Source organism: Cygnus olor, chromosome 2 (genome assembly GCF_009769625.2).
Source record: "Cygnus olor isolate bCygOlo1 chromosome 2, bCygOlo1.pri.v2, whole genome shotgun sequence".
In the NCBI taxonomy this organism is placed as follows: Eukaryota; Metazoa; Chordata; class Aves; order Anseriformes; family Anatidae; genus Cygnus; species Cygnus olor.
Genome location: NC_049170.1, coordinates 10733551 through 10754476, shown reverse-complemented (window position 1 = coordinate 10754476; position 20926 = coordinate 10733551). Strand labels below are relative to the sequence as shown.

Sequence of the window (20926 nt, the reverse complement as noted above, 5' to 3'; positions counted from 1 at the left end):
TTCCAAAACAATAAAAAGCACTTATAGGATTTAAATATTACTATTATGTTACTCACCTGTTTAGTGTTCATTTTACCATAATTTCTAATATACATGTCATACTCATTTACAGGAGGCAAATCCAATAATGAAAAAGTAACTGAGAAATCCAGATCAATTAGTGGGAGAAGTTCTGCGATCCGTTTTCTTTAGAAAGAATTACAAGAAAGAAACACAAAAATAGTTAAGACCAAGTATGTTTTATTCCACAGGAAAAACAACTTGATTTTGTACAGTACTGCCTATTTAAAAATCCATTGATCTATCTGAAATCCTATTGTTCCACTTGTGTGGATGTGTGGATAATGAAAAAACAATCAATCTCTGTTATTATGTTATGTTATTATTTTTACTTCTTCACACCATTCATACACTTCATATACTACTTTTTCACAACCGCTGTGGGAACAGATTGCTGAGATATAATTCAGACTCATGCAAGTTGCTTCCTAGTTACAAATCTTAATGACACATTCAGACAAATTCGTACATTAAAGGAATTAGCCTTATAATTATAGTTACGAGTACAGAGTGCCACAGTTCATTTAAGGGATCTTTTCAGTCTATTAATTGGTAGCTATGTATTAGCACAGTATTAAACTCCACAAACCCTTCACCAGCTATGTTGTTAGCATGTACAGAAAGTTACATACATAGTTACCTATAAAGGTTTTATACAGTGGTGCTGTATACATTTGTGTGAAAGGCGTTTGAATCAGACTATGATGGGTAGATTCACTCTACTGAACTTCAGTTGTCTGAAGTTATTTATCTGAACTGCTTGCCCCTATTCCCTCTATAATCAGGAGAGAGTGACAAATATTTCAGAAGGCAATTCTTCAGAGAGAGGTCTTCCTGAATTTCCTAATCTTTCTCCACTACGTAGAGAGAAAGCCTAGGCAATGAACTCGTATGAAATCTGGGCATATAAATTTAAGCAAGATGAGCTAGCCTAGACAATAACCTTTCCCTTATGTGAAGATTAGCCACTCATGAGCAGCCACAAAGCAATGGAATCTAGTATTAACAATAAAACTGAATGTTCTTGGTTTTATGCATCCAATTGATTTAACTGAAAATCAGAGAGACATACAGAGCTTCATATAAATCAGGAACTCCTGGCAAGTTCCAGAAGAAACAGGCATCAATTTGTTTCGTTTGTGTCTCAGAAGTCTCCAATCTAGATCAATTTTAAATCAATAATAACATGTTTTTACACCAACTGGTGCTATCCCTAAAAGGGAATATGCTATTTTGGCAACAGTACGTACCATATAGCATCTTGAATATTTCAAGAAATTATAGTTCTGCAGAGTCCTGAGAACAGCTAAAAGGCTTGCTCTTTAGTACTGCAAGTCGGTATCTAATTAAGTGACTGATGAAACATACAGAGAAACGACAATGCTGGTAACTCACTCTGTAATAAAATGCTACACAAACTGATATACAGATAAATTTCCATTGTAAAATGACATATAGCAAAGCCTACTAACTAATTACTTTTAGGTTGCAAAATTATATTTTGACTCTAAAACCCACAAGTTTGGAAACTTCATGTATTTCAAATATGAAAAAAACGGCATCTCACATATTGAGGTGACATTTTATATGGATTATTTAAAACACACTTACTTTTGCTTACTAGCCACACTTCTGCTACTTTGTCGCTGATTTGCCTTTTCAAAATCCATGAATATTCCACAAAACGAGTTTCTGGCAGGAGGATATTGCCCTTCTGTGATATTATAAAATGTTGTTAGTGTTATAATTCACACTTTACACTGCACTAAAACGTAAAGCCGGAAGTACAAAAAGCGACAGATTTATTACCACAAAGCTACCAAAAAATTTAGTTTGCACATTACACAACCTCTAGCACACTATCAGTACAGTAAGCTTTTTAACTTTAGTGATGAGACAGTCTTTTTCCCTTATTTTGGTCCTTTACCAGTCAATCAAGATGACTGACCATTGTAATTTTCATTTTTAGAAGACTTTGATGCAGAAACTGACTCTTCCTTTCTTCTGTCATTAGCAGGTCCCTTGTTACCTTTTATACAGTAAAATGCCCTATGACCAATTTAAAAATCGTATCAAATTCACACACACTACACCACGTGCATACTACACCTCTAAATATGAAGTAATCTCTACAGCTACCAGAGAACCTCATCAACAGAAACATTGCCCTTGGATGAATAAGAAAAACATTGAAAACTGTTGTTATAAAAGCAGCAGTTAATAGAGTAAGTCCAGTATCTGATGTCATCTTGATTTTACTCTCTTGCCTGGCGAGGTGGTAGCCAATTGACCTTAATATCTAACTTCCAGCCAGGATTGATGATGTTTCACTACCTTTGAGGAAGATTGCTTTTATTAGGCAATATTTTCAAAGTGCTCTTAACCTTCAAAAAATTATTACTAGAATGATCAATAAACATTTTCACTAAAACAAATCAAAACTTTGTCAAAAAAAATTGTTGTGTAATTTACAATAGAGCAGTAAGTGCTACAGCTCAGAATTTATATTCTCTCTATATATTCTAATATATTATTTATTAAAATTCCATACGGTTTATTAGATCTAGAGTTTCAACTCTGTTATTGATTCCATATTCTTTATTAGAAAAATAATAAGAATAGCATAAATCTTCTGCAAGAAGAAATCCATATTGCAATATAATGTTTCTGACTTGCAATGACAACTTAACTGAATATGTATTAATGCTGTAAAGACTTAGAGAAACTCCATGCTGTATTCTTCCATGACTGTGTTAGTTCTGCTTTACTGTATGATAACTGGAGTATAAACCTGTCTAAGATTCTTTTGCACAATGATTCTGTACTGCCATTCACATGAGTAGACAGCGCAAAGGGGAACAATCCGTTAAATAAGCAGATGGGATTAACGAATTGCAAAGGATGCAATTCGTTAAATAAGCAGATGGGCACTCAGAGGTATCAGATCAACTGAATGTAAAACTGCAATTCCACAGTCACTTTTCAGAGAAAAACCCTACATCTTAAAAGTGACATAGAACTACACATTTAAGTAGTAGATGTATTTTTCTCACTTTCACAACCAGAGCAGTGGCTTCAACCTTGCTTAAAAGAAGGCCAATTAACGTCACTAGAAGACCCAAACTGCCTAGCACTCCTCCAGTTTTCAAAATCTAAACTCTCTCATTCTCCTTTTACCCAAAATAAGACATATGAAATGTTAGTCTGTAAATTTTTATACTTCACATTTTAAGCGATTAGTAATGCCTCTGAATCATTCTTTAGCAATGTGAAAAGTTACAGCACTTACCCACAAACCCAAGTGACTCATCCAAAGGACCAGATTTCTGCCTTTAAGCAGACTTCCAGAAGAACTGGCGTGTTTACTCATAAGTTGTATGCGTTACTCATACATTTAATGAAAAAAAGACTGGTGCCTAGTCACATACCCATGATTGGTTCCTCTTTTTCATTTTTGATTTTCTTTGGCAGTGAAATAGAAATTCTATCATTTTCTGCATTAATTGCTCTTTGAATTTCTTCAATTTCTGATGTTTTGGAAAAAGGAATCTCTCCTAGTTTTTCTTTTGCATCTCCTTCTTCACCACTTTTGCCTTCATCATCATCATCAAAATCATCTTCATAATCCTTTAGAAGTAATAGTACTAATAAACATGGGTTGCAGATATTGTATTTTTCAGGATCTTTTTAATAAATTATGAAATGCACTAGCAGTAAAACAAAAGTATCATACAGACGGCTACAAATCCTCTGACTGAAAGGCACTTAAAAATAACCATTTGATATAAAAACAATGACGTGTTGATTGCGTGGCAATTTTAACTGAGAGAAGAAAATCCCCCAGTGTTGTCCTTCAGTGCCCAAAATAGACTTTTTTTTTTTTAATATCCTAAAGTAGGAACTATATGTTCAGGTGAGTTACGTATTCTTTAAAGAAAGAACATAATGATGTTCAGCAGCATAAATGATTCATAGACATATAAAGTTGTTTATTTGCTAGTTTAAATTCAAGCTGCCCTTCAATGGCACCCTCAATTTTACCTAACTTCCATTCTACCTGTTTGCAAGTGCATGCTTAGACACATGCTTTAATAATTCTTTGGAGCACAGCTAAGACAATCTGTCTCATGCTGAAGTAATCATCTAACAAATGATATGAAGAAGCCTAAAAGTGCTTTCTTCTCTCCACTGAATGCAAAGGGAATGTAATTAACGTCTCAATGGCAGACATCGCACATAACCGAAGTGGAGATGAATTCTACCTTGGCTGAACAAAGATGACAAAGTTGTTGGTTCAGCTAGCAATGAAAGCCCACTCAGCAAACTCTTCTATCTTAACTTTAAAGTAAACAAAAGAGAGTTAAAAATGGGAATCCAATTAAACAAATTAGTGAAGAGATTGCCATGCATCAATACCTTTTCCAAAGTATTTTTTCAATGAAAAGTAATGAGGCCTTTTCTCTCTCATTAAATTGATAAGTTGATGCCATTATTTAAAATATTCAACATTTTTCACAGTAAACTATTTAAATAATTGAAATCCAGGAAGATAGAAAAAGAATTTTATGAAGACTTCAACAAAAGAGAAAGTTAGTTCCCAGCCTTCAATGAAACCTAAGTATATAGCAGAGAGTTTCAACATAACAGTGTATTTACATATTATTTAGTTAGACAAGTTAAGGTCACTGTTACCCAGAAAGTATAAGTAAAAACCATGTAACAACCTGCAGTTTTCATTTCTATTAATAAAATTAACCATTATTTTGATACCTGAGAATTATTTCAAAAAGGACAATTGTATGTTTTTACTTACTTCAAAATCATCTTCATAATTTTCTGAAAAGTTATCAAACCCTGTGTCTGAATTATAGATGTGTGTATCTTTAATTTCCTAAACAAAAGTAATAAATGAAACCGTTATAAAATCTTATCAAGAATTAGTTTTTTAATCTGCTAAATCTTAGCATAAAGATAGACTAATAGTTGTTCTATTCAGGTATTTCTACATTTTCACAAGAATATGCAACAAATTCAGTTTAGAAATACAAAGAAAGGTGTATTAGTGATTATTACTGATGTAAAATAATAATTTAAGATGACAAAGGAGAACTCAGCTCTACATTGGGAGGAACAACTGATTTTCCCACCTGTAATTTTATCAGAAAAGACACAAAAACTGATGTGTTGCCTATAAATTCAATAGTATACAGTAGCTTTCATGATGGTGTAACAGCAAAATAAGACTGTTGAATTTTTTAGGGGATTACACCAAAATATCTCTATACCTAAATAATACTGAGGGACCCTATCTGATAATAAAACAGTGCAGATGTTGGAACCAGGAAAACAGATACATGGATGCAATGAGAAAATAAGTTTTATACATAAATAAATTTGTTAACATTGAATTTTCTACTATATTTTCTTGCAGTAAGATTTATGGCATCCCTGAAATAACTTCAAGGAAGCTGTCTTTCACTAACTTATTGATTAAAATAACATCAAGTAATTACCCTAGCATGATCAAAAAATAAAGAGCTTAAACAATACACACCAATATATCAAATTCTTACTCAGCCTTTTCCTTCAATAGTCTCTTCCAAGTAATAAATTAAATTATCTACATGCAAGGGATTTCAACAGACTTCAAAACAGAAAGGTTTTGAAAGGTTTTATGAAAATTTTCCAGCAGCACCTATTATTTCCTACTTCATTTATAATCCAAGGAGAGCAGTTAGTTGTCAAACACCGAGTTAGGCACACATTTGATACTTTCATGACTGTTCAAGAGCTTTCTCTCTCAGATAATAGGCTTCAGTCTAGAAACCCATTATCTTTCCACTCCCTGCCAGGACCACAAATTGGAAACTCATGAAATTCATTGTGGGTATTTCAGCAATTTGACTAGCTCAACACCTGCAATCCCATTCTATCAACTGCAACTACAGCATGATCAGTAGCCATTTCACAGAATGTAGTGCCTTCCTCTCCTAAGTAGCGAAGACATTATGCAAGTGTAAGCAGCTTACATGGATACCTTGTTTTTCAGAGTCTAATATCAGACTCCTAGGACTACAGTACTTCAGTCATTCTGGCTGCCACTTTGAGTCATTTCCCAGATCAATCTTGGGATCAAGAACAGATTGTATTAGTCAGGTTGGCCATCTGGGCAAAACTGGCCAAAATTGGGCAAGATTTCCCCAATTTGTTTTGCCTATAAGGTTGCAGGTACCCAGCAGTAAGTAGATCATGTGGAAATGTTTTTTTTCCTTACTCCATTTAGTGAAAATAAACGTAGTAACGCACATATCAACATACTTTTTGTTACACTAACATCTCTAAATCTTTGTATACAGAGCTTTCATTTTTATTAATGTGTATGTTTATAACATTGCACCAATGCACATGTAGTTTTTAAATAGCAAAAACCTCCAACTGTCAGTAGTTGTCAAAATGCTACTGCCCTCCTAAGAGCCTTTTAAGTTCTCATACGAAGTCAGAATCACCCTACCACAGCTAGGTTCCTACTTTAAAAGGCCTGTGGAAAATATATTGTCAACAGAAAGCAAGATGAGGAAGACAAGCTGGATTACCTGAATGACTCTGGCATTTGGAGTAACAAACATATGATGAAATTAAACAGCATAAAGTGCAAACCCATAGAATTTGACAATTATTCCTTTTGAGTTAGCTCCTAAGTAAGGATCTCATCCTCCTAGTTTGCCTCCCATTGTCAATGAAGAAAGAGAAGTTAATGGAAAAGAAATCCAAACTGCTTATTTTTCCCCGCAAATTACAGAGGCAATTTAGGTTCTCACCAGACAACTCATGCCTAAAGATGAGATGCCTCAGCAGTTGGAAGCAACAGAGGAAGAGAACAGTTTGAATGTATTAGTCACCACAGACATAAGAGCCGAGCCATACAAATTAAGTCAAAGAATACATTGGAAGGCTTCTTTTAGGAAGTAGTACATGTAAGTATTTATGTCACGTACAGTATCATGTGAAGCACTGATGAAAAGTCAGAGTTCAAGTCTGGCCACCCATATTCAAGAAAAATCAATGCAAACTGAAATAAAGAGCTACTAGGATGATGAGAGGAATGAAGAATTTGGCTTGTAAAAGTCAGCAAAACTAAGTCAGAGAAAGAACAAACTTGCTTCCTATAAACTCGTTAGGGGAAGAAAACCCAAAAAAAGTATTTGAACTAAATGCTAGCACTAAGGCAATAATAATAGAAATGTATTGGAAGTTAGAAGAAAAGAATAACATATAACAGAGGTCTTAGATCAGCCTTGAAACAGACATATTCATGGCATGAAAACTAATAGAAGTTAGTATGTTTTTGAAAGAGATACGGCTGAAGGATATATGAAAGATAAATGTCTGCCCATAGCACAAGAATACAGAAAAGCATGTCTAGGATATATGAAAGATAAATGTCTGCCCATAGCACAAGAATACAGAAAAGCATGTCTTCAGTTGGTACTAACACATTTTCTCAGATCAGGACCACAATCCTACAACATTCCAAAAGAGAATTTAGATTTTTAAGGATGGTTACAAACAGTTCGAAATATAGAATTTATTTATTTTTTTATGATAAAGTTAGGTTGTATCTGCACCGACTGGTCCAAATTAACCCAAATCTAACAGCTTGCATTCTACACTTGCCGAAAACCTACGTTAAGTAATGATTTTTAAAAACTGTCCATTTATAAAAATACTTTCCTCTCTCTTATGGCAACTGTTTTAAGTAACATATACAAATTACACTGCTAACTACATTTTATTTGGCTTGCACTACATTTTATTTGCCTATGTCAGCTGTTTATAAAAAGAAATGATATAAGTATGTGTACATCTTTTATATTACTTATGTGTAAACTTTTCCCACCTACTGAGAATTACTTTTCATGTGTAGAAGATACTGAAATAAAGTTGAGTAGATGTCTACTTTTAATGCTTGGCAAATTTATACAGAATAAATCTATTTTCTAATGCTGTATCCAAAAAGAGAGAGTAATAAATATCTGAAGATCAATCAATATACATAAACATTATTTTACCTTGGAATAGCATTGTATTGAAATACTTATTGTAACTGTCATTAATCGCAAGAAAATCACAACATTCAAAGATCTAAAACTAAATAGTTTTACCTCTTGTCTTGTGTCCCTTCTCTCTTTTTCACTGATTTTTCCTTTATCTTTTGCAGTCCTATTGAAAAAGAGAATGACAATTTCATTTGTTAACTCAGAAGAAAGCACTGGGGTTATTTTGTTTGTTTGCTTTAAGAAAAAATTGCTCTTTCTTCCTGAAAATGAAAAAAATGAAACTTTCCAAAAAAAAATATTTCTACAAATACTTTTATAGATCTGTTTACGATATAAAATGATAATGAAAAAGCAAGTGATTAATCAGCCAAGAATTGCAAAAAACTTGTTCAACACCTATAATTGCATCAATACAAAAGAAAAATTAAAGAGAAAAAAATATGAAACCTACACATCTTTGAATTTTATTAATATCTGCAGCCAACTGTAGATCAAGATCAGATGGGTGTAATGTGCTCTAAAGCTGTAAATCAGACTGACATTCAAACCTGGTGTTTCATTGAGGGGTTTTATTTATGAGGACGATGCAATCAGGGCCAGAGAGGACGAGTAAATCAGCAACGACATCTGCTCTGTAGTGATTTGTTTGATTATTTCAGAAGCTGAGTATCAGACTTCAAGAAGGGAACGTTCTGAGTTCTTAAGAAGTGAGTGAGTGTTCATATATACTGGTGGTTGGACAGATGATTGTACTGATGAACATGAAAAGGCAACAATAAAAATTTGCTTGACACTGAACTGGGATTTAGGGACATTCCTATATGCTATAATGCTTTCCTTGCCATTCAGAAACAGCTAACTCCTTTTTACCAGCTTTGCACAACCAACGTCTACCCCGCAGCACCCCATCAGCAACAGCTGCAAAATCCAACCTTCTGTAGTCTGCACTGCTTGACACAGCTGAGTACTGCTGCTAGGAACCATCCCAACACAGAGGGTTTATTTTGGTTTTCTTTTTACAGGAATACACTTCCACAATGATAAACTGACTAACACGGAAGTGATTTGTCCCATTCTTAAGATACTGTTATTATACTTAGCCAACAGCAGTAGGGACTTCACTGTCTCTGTCAGAGTCCCCAGACACCAGCATGGCAATCTTCTTTTGAGCTAGGAAGCTAAACTAGGATTCAGGAACGAGAATTGTGACTGATGACATCCACAGAGAGTTATGCTCCAGAAAGCTGTATAGGAGTTTCACAAGGCTGAAACATTAAAGAATGCAAAGAGAACTAGAATGTAAAGAAAACTTCTAAAAGAGATTTTCCATTTGCTAATAAGAAATTTTGGAAACATTACCCTGAAATTTTACTCTTCCTAATCAGGACAACCTTGACCTTTCCCTTTTACAGCAACAGAAGTACTGTAGATATCATCCAGTGGAGAAGCTAAGTAGAGATATTCAAACTGAAATAAACAGTTTAAGAGGGTCCTACATAGACTGTCATGATAAGTTTGTCCACATGACTGCATAGTGAAGTTCAGGTGGTAGAGCACAGCATTTCTATCTCCCAAACTAAGCGCCTATATCAACACACCTGTAGTTTGCAAGGACTGTAAAATGTCTGATATTACCTTGGTGTAGAAAAAGAATTGCATGGAATAAAAATACATACATTTTAAAATAAATCATCTTGGAGGAAAAGCCCTAGATATTATGAGAACAAGAGTTCATGCTTAATGTTTCGGTTGTGACTGTATCTTAGTAGATGCCATATAATATACATTTATTTTAAATCTCTGAATTTACCTTACATGCTGATGGCTCATTTTTTCTTCTTGTTGATTCTCCTCTTCTTTTTTGTAGTCACTGTTCTGTAAAAGAAGTCACACATTCACAATTTTTAAAGGATGTCTTCATGTCACTATATTAGTAACAATGGTTAAAGAATGCTCTGGGCCCACTGTAAACTGCTTGTCTACACGTGAATTGTTAGCCCAGTTATTGGTCCTGTTTTGCCACAGGCCAAATTTCCTAAGCATTTTCCTAAATAATCCCCAGATATGGCCGAAAAACTGGTAGGGAAAAGGGCTATCCTCCTCCATAGGCATCTGAATGTGGCCATACTGCTTCAAAGAACGGTATTTTAACAGTAGAGACTGCAAAAATTCACATCTGTTGAACCCAGGGACAAAGAACAGTCTCATGCACTTCTAATTCCCAGCATATGACTTGCATCTTAAACTCTATATTATGATGGATTTGTCTGTGTTTGGAAATGCACTAAATAGGTGATTCAAGATAAAGTTGCTTTTATCAGAAAAAAGAAACTTTGAAATAGAAGCATCAGCATAGGTGACTATTATTTGTAACAGTTTCTTGAGTAAATTTCCAAGGAAGTCAATTCCCAAGCAAGCTGCTGATAGACTTTTGAATTCTGCTGCAGAAAGTCAGTTACAGGAACTAGTTGTGGTGGGTCCCTACATTGAAGATGCCTAGTATTTTCACTAGAACATGTTTCTGACCTTTTCTTTGAGAAGCATGTACATACTCACTCTTTAATAAGCAGAAGAAACTACCCTAGACTACCTGAATGGTTCTTCGTGCCATAAAACTCATCTCAGATTTTAAGAGTTAAAAATTGTTACAGATTTCTTCTCTCATTCTAGTACAATGTGAACTTACAGAAAACAATAGCATTTCCAAGTTTCTGATTAAATCTCTATGATACATCATCATGCTCTGTATTTATATATATGAAATATATTTAATGGCTTCAGAAGTAGAGACAACAAACAAATATAAACGGATCTATACTCATGTGCCTAATTGTTAGACGTACATGCTCCCTTTATAAGAAACATCAAAATAGCCTCTAAAAAAATCCTGATTTTTTTCAGGCATTCACTACATTTTAATGGACCTTTAGCCTAATCTCTACTTCACAGTGTTAATGAAAATTTTCAAAGTCATAGCAATCAAGAATTTTATGAAAAAAGAAATTTCTAACATACACAAGTTTCCCATTAAGATTTCATGGGTAGAATCAGCTCTGGTTTAGGACACTTAAATGCATATGTAGTGTGTTAATCTAAAACCTTAGCCTCAAATTTCAGAAAATGTTGACATATGATCCTAGTATTTTCATTAATAATGATGTATCAACAATTGGAGTGATAAGTTAATGCATTTAAGTGTTAAAAACTAACCCTAAGATCATGCTTCTTTCTTTCATTTTCTCCACTTTTTACTCTTTTATTAGCTTCTGTCGGATGTCGTCTGTCTCCATGGGAAGATCCCTCTTTAGATCCCTTTGACTTGTGCTTTTCTTCCTCTTCCTTGTCATAAGGTTTATGACTTCTCTCTTTTGAAAGTCTCTCTTTTCCTGGCCTGAAAGAACGTTCTTGTTTTTCCCTGTATCTCCTCCTTTCTTCTTTATCCAGCTCTTGATCTTTCTGCAACTTGTGTCCCCGTTCAAATTCTTCAACTTCGATTGCTAAAGATTTGTCTATGCTCTTTTTGGTATTGTTATCCTGCAATGAAAAAAATAACATTTAAGAGTTAGAAAGTTCTACAAGACTGTTTTATTTTACAAATCCATCATTTTAATGGTCAAAAATAGACAGATTTGTTAAGTACCAAATCTCTTTCTGCCAGCGTGGATCTTCCAGACAAATTTTTTATCAAATATGATGGCGAAGCAACTAACAAATTATCACATAACTTGAGATTCTGAATAGTTCTTCAGAAACATTGCGTACTTGGCTACAGAAACGTCTTTGGGTTAGGTAATCTTTACACAATAATTTAATTCTTTATTTACTAGGTGATCTATTGTAAAATAGGATGCATACTTAACAATATGCTTGAAATAAATGCATATATAGCAGACAGAAAAAAATTGATGAAGCTGTACAAACATAAAGCTGTTTGCTATCCAAAATTCATTTTACTTTAAAAAAAAAAAAAAAAGAGTGAAGTGTGTCCTTAAAACGGAATGGTTCTGATATATTTTGTTATGTATTTTGTATGCCTGTGAGAACCTTACTATACATGGCACTCTTGAATTTCTAGAGTGGGGTCTGATTTCTTCATTATTTTGCAATTTTATCTTACTTCATTACAAAACACTTCATTCCTTTCTCTTTCTTTACCTTCTTTCCTGTATGTCTTCTTTCTCGCTCTTCATCTCTTTTCTCCTCTTCTGAAAAATGTGTAAAAATTGATGAGCAGACTTTATTATACTCAAACTCTGTACATAATTAACTCCAGACTAGAAAAAAGCATTTCAAGGATATTGATTTCTAAAACATAATAGCTTTCTATAATAACAGATCGTTCATTTGAAATTCTCTCTCCAAAGCTGGTTATTCCTGTTTCCTTCCTGATGAACCCGTCTGTTCTCAATTGTCTTTTGTAATGGTAAGAGAAATGACACATGCTACGAACTTCGGCAATAACCCTGCAACTTTGGGATTCAAACTGATCACTCAGTACAGAGTGCCAGGGCAGGACTTCTTTCCAAGTCAACTGACCAACAAAAGCAATGAAATCTCTTCAGAGAAAAGGAAACCAGCATCAAAATTCAAAAACCACCAAAATAAAACTAAGTTATGACAGGATTCTGTAAAGATTTATATTTCAGTACTTACTCCAACCTGCCTGTGTTCATCCTCTCTGTATGGCTGCACAGTACTTCTGCCTAAATATCAAATATTTCAAAGTAAAAGAGCAACACAAAGCAACATACCCAAACGATGTCTGCTTTTTTCTCTTTTTCTGTAATGTTCTTTCTCTCTTCCTTCAGATGGGTTCAGACTATTTTGCAGGTCTGTTTGCTTTATCTCATGTCTTTTATGCTTTTTATCACGTTCTCTATCACTCTCCCTGTCTTTATCTTTCGGTACACTGTATCTTTCCTTATCCAAACTCTGCTCTCGAAGCTTAACTTGGTGTCTCTCTCTGTCACGTTCTCTGTGATGTTCTTTTCCCCTTTCTCTCTCTCTCATTTTATCTCTGTCTCTTTCAACAGATTTAAATCTCTCTCTCTCTCTTGTTCTTTCCTTGCTCTTTCCTCTGTCTTTGCGTTCATCTTTATGAGTGCGTGCGTCATGAACAGCCTTCTCTTTCTGCAGTTTCTTTTCTCTGTGCTTTTTGTCTTCATTCTGACCCTCTGGTTGTGATGCCTGGAGCACAAATAATAATAGTAATATATTAATTAATTTAGCAATCTATTTAGATATAGTATATACACGTGAAAAAAATCAGTTTCTGGATTGCTAACTGAATTTAATTTCCCTAGCTGTATTAAAATGCTGATATATCTCTAGGCTTACTTTGTATGTAAAATAGCTAACACCATGCCTGTATTTATTGTAAAGAGAACTAGTAAGTGAGATTCATAAGCTGCATTTTCAATGTATGTGGAAAGAATTTGGTAGAACAAATAGTGTAGAACTGTGCATCCTGTTTAGAGTTAGGTCAAAAAATTATCAGAGCATCTTAAAGTTGTTAGCTCATGTAGACAGAAAATGTGCCATCTTGTAAAATACTTAACAGAAATAAAGAGCAATGATAGATAACTGGACATCCTGTAACTGCCTTTAGAATAGAAGATTTGCTTTTATTTGAAGAGAAATCAAAATACAGCATATAAAAGTTGTGAAAGAAATTTTTTGGCCTAGATCCCATGATGATGCTACTATTCCTATCTTTATTTTTATTTTTAACATTATAACAGATTATATTTGAACCTTCTTGAATCAAGTACCAAAACTCCCACTAGTTTCACTACATCCACGATTTTAGCTATTTATTTAATGCAGAACAAACAGAACTTTCTTTGATTGCAGTCAATGAGTACACTGAATTAAACTTTATCCATCTGTTTCACAGAAATGAAAGCCCAACCACACTACTTCTGTTGGAACCAAAACATTTTGTCTCAAATTTGTTTGCTTTAGCCTATGTGGAAGTAGAGGAAATGTTACTGAGTATCTAAAAAGTACAAAGTACTTATACTGTAGCACTGGCATTGAAGCAATGGGGAGCTTTGAAATGTAATTGGCAGAAAGCTAAGTGGACAAGATGAACAAGTAGGATACCTTTTATCAAAGAATTAATGAGGATCTGCACAAGACACAGAAAGAAATACACATATTGGAAAACACCTTTTAAAAAAATACAGCACAAGATGAATATGAATGGTGTTACTAACTGGAGGCTGAATACATATTTGGCCAAATGCCTTTGGAGAAAGTAATTAACCAGCTTAAAAGCACATGACAAACATAATAGATAATGACAGTAATTACAGTATATAATATGCGTGTAGGAAACTGAGTAAGTATATATAAAGTACAGCTGTAACTTGGATTTGGGCAGTGAGCAAATCAGATCCCATTGTTTTATGTGGCCACTCTTTCTGAGAAGAAATGTCTCCTCATTTCCAACCTGAACCTCCCCTGGTGCAACTGGAGGCCATTTCCTCTAGTCCTATCACTAGTTACCTGTGAGAAGAGGCCGACCCCCAGCTCCCCGCAGCTTCCTTTCAGATAGCTGTAGAGAGCCACAAGGTCTCCCCTGAGCCTCCTCCTCCCCAGACTAAACAACCCCAGTTCCCTCAGCCGCTCCTCACAGGACTTGTGTTCCAGGCCCTTCACCAGCTTTGTGGACCAGGACCAGGACCTTCACCAGCTTCTCTGGACATGCTCCAGGGCCTCGATGTCCTTCGTGTAGCGAGGGGCCCAAAGCTGAACACAGCACTTGAGGTGTGGCCTCACCAGACAGAGCTGAGTACAGGGGGACGATCACCTCCCTGGTCCTGCTGGCCACACTATTCCTGATACAAGCCAGGATGCCGTTGGCCTTCTTGGCCACCTGGGCACGCTGCTGGCTCATGTTCAGGCGAGCATCAATCAGCACCCCCAGATCCTTTTCCTCTGCACAGCTTCCCAGCCACTCTGCCCCAAGCCTGTAGCGCTGCATGTGGTTGTTGTGGCCAAAGTGCAGGACCCGGCACTTAGCCATGTTGAACCTCAGCCCATTGGCCTCTCTGCCCATTAACCCAACCCATCCAGGTCCCTCTGCAGGGCCTACCCTCCAGCAGATCAACACTTCCCCCCATTTTGGTGTCATTTGCAAACTTACTGAGGGTGCACTCAATTCCTCATCCAAATCATCAATAAAGATATTAAAGAGGATGGACAAGACATAGCGTCTAGTGGAACAAGTAGTCAATCTTCTCTGTTTAGACTGTCAGTAAATGAGGTTTAGGTTGGAAATTCGGAAATATTTATTCTCAGAAAGAGCAGTCAGGCACTGGGACAGGTTGCCCAGGGAGGTGGTGGCATCACCATCCCTGGGGGTGATCAAGGAAAGGTTGGGTGTAGTGCTTAGGGACATGGTTTAGTGGGTGACATTGGTAGTAGGGCGATGGTTGGACCAGATGGTCTTGGAGGTCTTTTCCAGCCTTAATGATTCGGTGATTTCTGTAAGGTAACTTAGTATCAAAAACAATAAAAATAAAATAAAATTACCCTAAGATATGTCTTAAGTTCTTCTGATTTCCAAGTATCTTCTTTGGTTCTTCTCTAGAACAGAAAAGACGACAAAAGGCAGTAACCAATTTGCAGTGAGAAATCATTTAACAAAGAATATTTTTTCAAAGGAAAGGATCAAGCTACATATGGCAAGTAGTACAGTATCCTATATAAAATCCCAAACATATAATACATGATTGTTAATTTTTTTAGAGAAAATTTAGGTACATATTAGAAAACAAAGTAAGAACATTAATGATGCTAATAGTCTAAAAAGAGCATAGCCAATAGATATTAGGTAATGTAGTTTGAGATTTATTTTAAAACAGACCAAAAAAAATGTAGCCAACATTTAGACTTGATTTTCCAGTGCCCGAAAACGTATATCTGCCACTTTTCTGAGGTCAACAGTTTTCATCTCACCACCACCACCAGAATACGATGCTTTTTATATATGATGATTTCCCACTTCATTCTCAGCTTTTGCAGGAGACTAACAAATAGAGAGGGACCCTTTTTAAAGCTTGATGAAATGTAATACCTTTGAGAGCACCGTCCCTCCATCAATAAGTACAAAAGTGTCAGAGGAATTGCTGTACACACAGAAATAAATGTTTAGGACAAACTTTAAAAGGATTTATCTAAGTTGCTCACCTGTCTACTAATTTAAAAGTCCCTATACACTCATTTAAATCCAAATTAAGATTAGTTATTTAAGCCACACTGGGGTTTAACTCAATTCACGCACGTGACAACACAGGGTGCTTGTCAGAAGACATTCAGTGCCACAATTTACTGAACTCAAGAAGTTCTGTGAAACAATTTGACTTTTAAGCATCTGTCCCCTAAACTAAAGGTCAAGTGTGTTGCCTTATGAAGTCAGCAAACTAAGTATCCTTGCTACCTCAGACAATTATTTAAAATACCAAGAGGGGGCTCTTCACTCCTAACCTAGAAAGACTGGAGTTTTTCAGAACTTAATCTTAAATTCTGTTTAAAATGTTATTCTTAATGTTGTTAAGAATTTATGATTCTCTTTAACTGTGATTCTAAAGAAAAAGATACAAAAGCAGTATGATATATTTCTGCAGTCTTAAAGCCAGAGAAAAGTACTTTATTATTTACATGTAAATATTTCTCTCTCTCATTTCCAATATCAGTTACCTATTTGAGAGCTCAAACAGCATGAGTGAGAGCCTTGATTTGACAGAAACAATAGAAGGAGGCTTTCTCAAACAGTGTAGCTGTACAAATGCCTCTGGATCTTTGGCAGCCTTAAAACATACCAGCACACTTGAATAAAATTAGATCAAAGTTTAGCATTCCATCACAATTCACTAATCCATCTCTTTTCAATAAAGAGGTTTGTGATGCACTACAGGTAGGGAAACGGTGTCAAAATGAAAGCTTTTAGAATGTATCTAATGTAATGAAGTATCACAAACCTTGCCACGCTTTTTTTCACAGTACTTTGTTCTCTATATTCACTAATTGTAAAATCCAGATTGAAAAAAATAGTAATAATAAGTGATTTTCTAAAATATTATTTCTAAAAATTATACTACAATTTATATATATATATTTTTTTTTTTTTTTAAAAAATTTGGCAAAAATTTTCATTTTTCCAAAAAAGTGATATGATACCATTGCTTTTCCAAGTGAAGATGTAACATAACTGCACACTGATATGTTGTAGTAGTTTTTTTTTTTTTTCCTTTATTTTGGAGCTCTACAAACTTTTCATAACACAACAGCACCATGCAAAAGTTATGTGGGTCCCTAAAGCACTATAAGCCTCATCAGTTACAGAAGTAGCAGCTATCCAAGACTTTTCATTTACGGTCTGAACCAGGAACAGCTTTGGGTGTTTTCATCAACAACCAGATCCCTTCAGCAGGGAGGTCTGCAGCTGATGCAGCCACACCAAAGAGAAGAGTTATTCCTCTACTGGAATAATCCTTATTCCTCCAGGGGATATAAGGAATAAGGGCTTCCTCATGCTACGTGGATGAGGGTTTCATCGTTGCAGTGACAAAATCGTGAGACTTGAGCCCCAGAGCAGCAGCAGAAGCGCTGGGGCCGCCAGCTGGCTGCGCCCCTTCACGCCCAGGGCCGAGCCTGGCGAGGAGCGGCCTCGACCAGCAGCGGAGGAGCCCGGCTGCCGCCCCCGCCTCCTCCCCTCCGGCTGCGGGCCCTCCTGAGGGGCACGGGGGCGAGGCGGGCCGGCCCCACCGCGGTCCCCTCACGCCTCTCCCGCAGCCCCGCCCGCCACTGGCCGGCCCCTCACCTTATCGCCCTCCATGGCGGGGGGCGGCGGGGAGCCGCCACCGGGAGGGCACGAAACGATGGCGAGAGGGCGTCCGGGCTCGCCTAGCGACCGGCGGCGGTGGGCCGGGCGGTGAGGGAGCGGGGAGCCCGCCCCGGAGCGGGCGGTGCTGCGGCCGCACGGCGTGAAGGGAAGAGAAGGGGAGGGCGGTGTGAAATGGCGGACGGGTGCGCCCCCATGCCTCCGGCGTCGGCGAGAGGAGAAACGGCGGCGCCTCAGCAACACGTGTAAAGAGCTGCAAATGTAAAATAATAATAATCTCATAAATAGCATCGGAGCTATTTTCTGCAACAGGGAGCAAGGGACGGCCTGCGAGGAAGGCGGGCGCTGCTGGCGCGGCGAATATGCTAACGTGTTGCGCGATTTAACAGGCTGACTGAAAACTCCCCTGGGCGCTTGAAGTTTGTTTGTTTGTTTTTTCTTTTTATTGGGGAAAAATAAAATAAAATTGTAACTACATGAAAGGGGGGAATGAGTTTACTGAAGTATTTGTTATTAACGTTTGTAGAAAGCTGATTATCGAGGGGGGGCAAAAGGCATTTTGGCATGTGAGAAACAATCCTGAAGTTCAACAGGAGTTGTCACTAGACTTCAGAGATAAAATTTAACCCTGAGTTCTCGGCCTTAAATAGTCAGTTGGCAAATACATACAAATACGTACATCCTTGATGCAGATTTTTCCTATCCATGTTTCCTTGCTTTGTACCGTAAATTAAAAAGGCTGTAAAAGTTGTATCTCTGTCTGGAGTATGAGGTATTTTCCTTTATCATGTATCACTAAAGCAAATAAAGCAATTAGGATAAAAACAATGATATTTAAAAAGAAAAAACATTATGGCTTTTAAGAGCTATATTGCACTAAGCATCTATGAATGCTAAACTACTTATAAACATTCATATGAATAATTTAGCTGTCTTTGGCAGAGCAATAATAATCCATAAGCATTTTTATATCATCTTCCCTGAAAAAGTAGAAATGCGTGTACAAACCATCCTGGATTAATTCCAAGAGCTTTTTAGCCAAGGTGGTGAAGTGTTACAAGCACGTGGAACTATGCATCTGCTTAGTAAAGGATATTCTGCACGTGATGTCCTCCATACAGAAGCTGAAGGACAAAAACTACCTTCAAGTACTCTAATTCAACTTGTTTTTAATAACAATACAGCAAACACATATTACTAAAACTAGTAAATGCGACAGCAATACCAAAGACTGGACAGAACAAAATATTTTTTTTCTTTTTTTTTCAAATTCTGGATGTACCATCTACTTCTTTAGAGTGTGCATATGTATTAGTTACCAAAAACAAACTAACAAACAAACTATTTTGGCTGCCAGTAGCTTTTTATTCCCCCTAGTAGAGTACACTAGTCAAGCAGCTTTATGACAAGAGAAAAATCACAGATGTGGGAAGGCACCACTAGAGGGATTGTACAGAATTTTGCAAAGCTTAAAGCCAGTGATCAAACAAGCTTAACTGCTGCATGAGAACACAAGTTGGAGGAACACCTGTGGAATAACAGAGCTAAAATTTGTGCATGTCATTGTTTTTCCACCATCTATCAAAATAAATGACAGTTTATCACCAATCTAGTGAGGAGAAAAAGAAAAAAAATGTCAGTAGTTCTACTGTTTTTTCTAAAAATGGATGTTAGAGTCATGTGAACACATGCAAAAAAAAAAAAAAAAAAGACATGCATTTCTTCTATCACTATACAGCATAAAAAGAAGCCCTACTTCTCTTGGAAATAAAAGTGTGTTGTAAGCTAGGCTTTTGGTAGCCCTGAGAATTTTAATAAGATTTTAGGTAGTACATGATTTTGTATTTTGTCACTTGTTTTTCACCTGCACTGCTATCTGAAAAACATGAATACACAATAACAGCTTTTTACACTTTATAGTAATGTGCTATTATTTCTCTTTGGATGTTCCTCTAATCCTGTGATGCAATATTGCTTTTTTCTCCATATGTGTGTAGAGTGACATACCACAGAATTACAACAAAAAAAATACCAGAAATATGCACTCTCACAGCAACGATGTGGCAACCCTACATCATGTTTAAAAATTATCATTAAAAACAAACAAACAAAAAAGATAATTATAGGTTTTGTATGAAGGAAGAGACTTACGAAGATCTAGGTTTTGCAGTGTCCCATCCCCCCCCCCCCCCCCCCCCCCCCTTTTCTGTTGAATTCTGAATTTCTGGTGAATTCTGGTGAATTATAAAATTCACCAATTTCTGCTGAAGATGAGAAGAAAACTCAAATACTATTATCAGCGTAGGTGCATAAATGACCTCTCACAAAGTGTTCAAAATGGTTTTTGGTAGTCATTCCTCCAGACCCATAAACAAACAGCAAAAATGCGGATCTCTGAAGTGACCTGTGTGCCTCTAGTTTTGAACCATAACTTGTAAGAGTACTGTTAGGGGGAAGACAACAATGACAACCACAAACAAACAAAAACCAGATGATGATCAAGGTGAAAACTGAAGAACATGTTATAGTGGAAAGTATATATGTCTTCAGCAACAATAAATATTTGAGCATCTTATCATGGGAGTACAATTTATGCATTCAGTGAAAATGAAGGCAGATTGGGTTATACCAGAGATCAGAGATACATGGGTTTGTTCCAAACAACAGAAGCTCTATATACTGATGGTAGAGTCTTCTAACTCTTTTTCTGCTACATATTAGATAATTTGAAGCAGGTAGAAAATATTTATGCTATATGCTAGATGATCTGAAGCAGGTTGAGACAGCAGGACAAAATCAAACCCAGAAGTACACTTAAATAAAAATATGTTTTCTATTAATAATGCCTTTTTTTTCTAGCTAAAAACTCCTATCTGTGTAAACATTCTCATATTTCTATTCATAGTTAAAGATTTCTATTCAGTAGTTAAAAATCTGTAGAGAAAAGTTACATATTGAA

General features: G+C 36.2%; 1 protein-coding gene across 1 annotated transcript in view; it reads right to left on the bottom strand.

The window, feature by feature from the left end:
• Positions 1 to 18722, bottom strand: part of DYNC2I1 (dynein 2 intermediate chain 1) — a 32154-nt gene extending 13432 nt beyond the window's left edge. Inside the window, exons 1-11 of the mRNA XM_040548896.1 lie at positions 17947 to 18722; positions 15657 to 15710; positions 12869 to 13304; positions 12273 to 12322; positions 11328 to 11651; positions 9928 to 9992; positions 8223 to 8280; positions 4874 to 4951; positions 3489 to 3687; positions 1672 to 1774; positions 57 to 186 (exon numbers count right to left, since the gene is read on the bottom strand). Coding sequence (XP_040404830.1) covers positions 57 to 186; positions 1672 to 1774; positions 3489 to 3687; positions 4874 to 4951; positions 8223 to 8280; positions 9928 to 9992; positions 11328 to 11651; positions 12273 to 12322; positions 12869 to 13304; positions 15657 to 15710; positions 17947 to 18258 — 1809 coding nt within the window. The 5' untranslated portion in view covers positions 18259 to 18722. The remainder of the gene's footprint in view (positions 1 to 56; positions 187 to 1671; positions 1775 to 3488; positions 3688 to 4873; positions 4952 to 8222; positions 8281 to 9927; positions 9993 to 11327; positions 11652 to 12272; positions 12323 to 12868; positions 13305 to 15656; positions 15711 to 17946) is intronic.
• Between the last annotated feature and the right edge of the window lie 2204 nt (positions 18723 to 20926).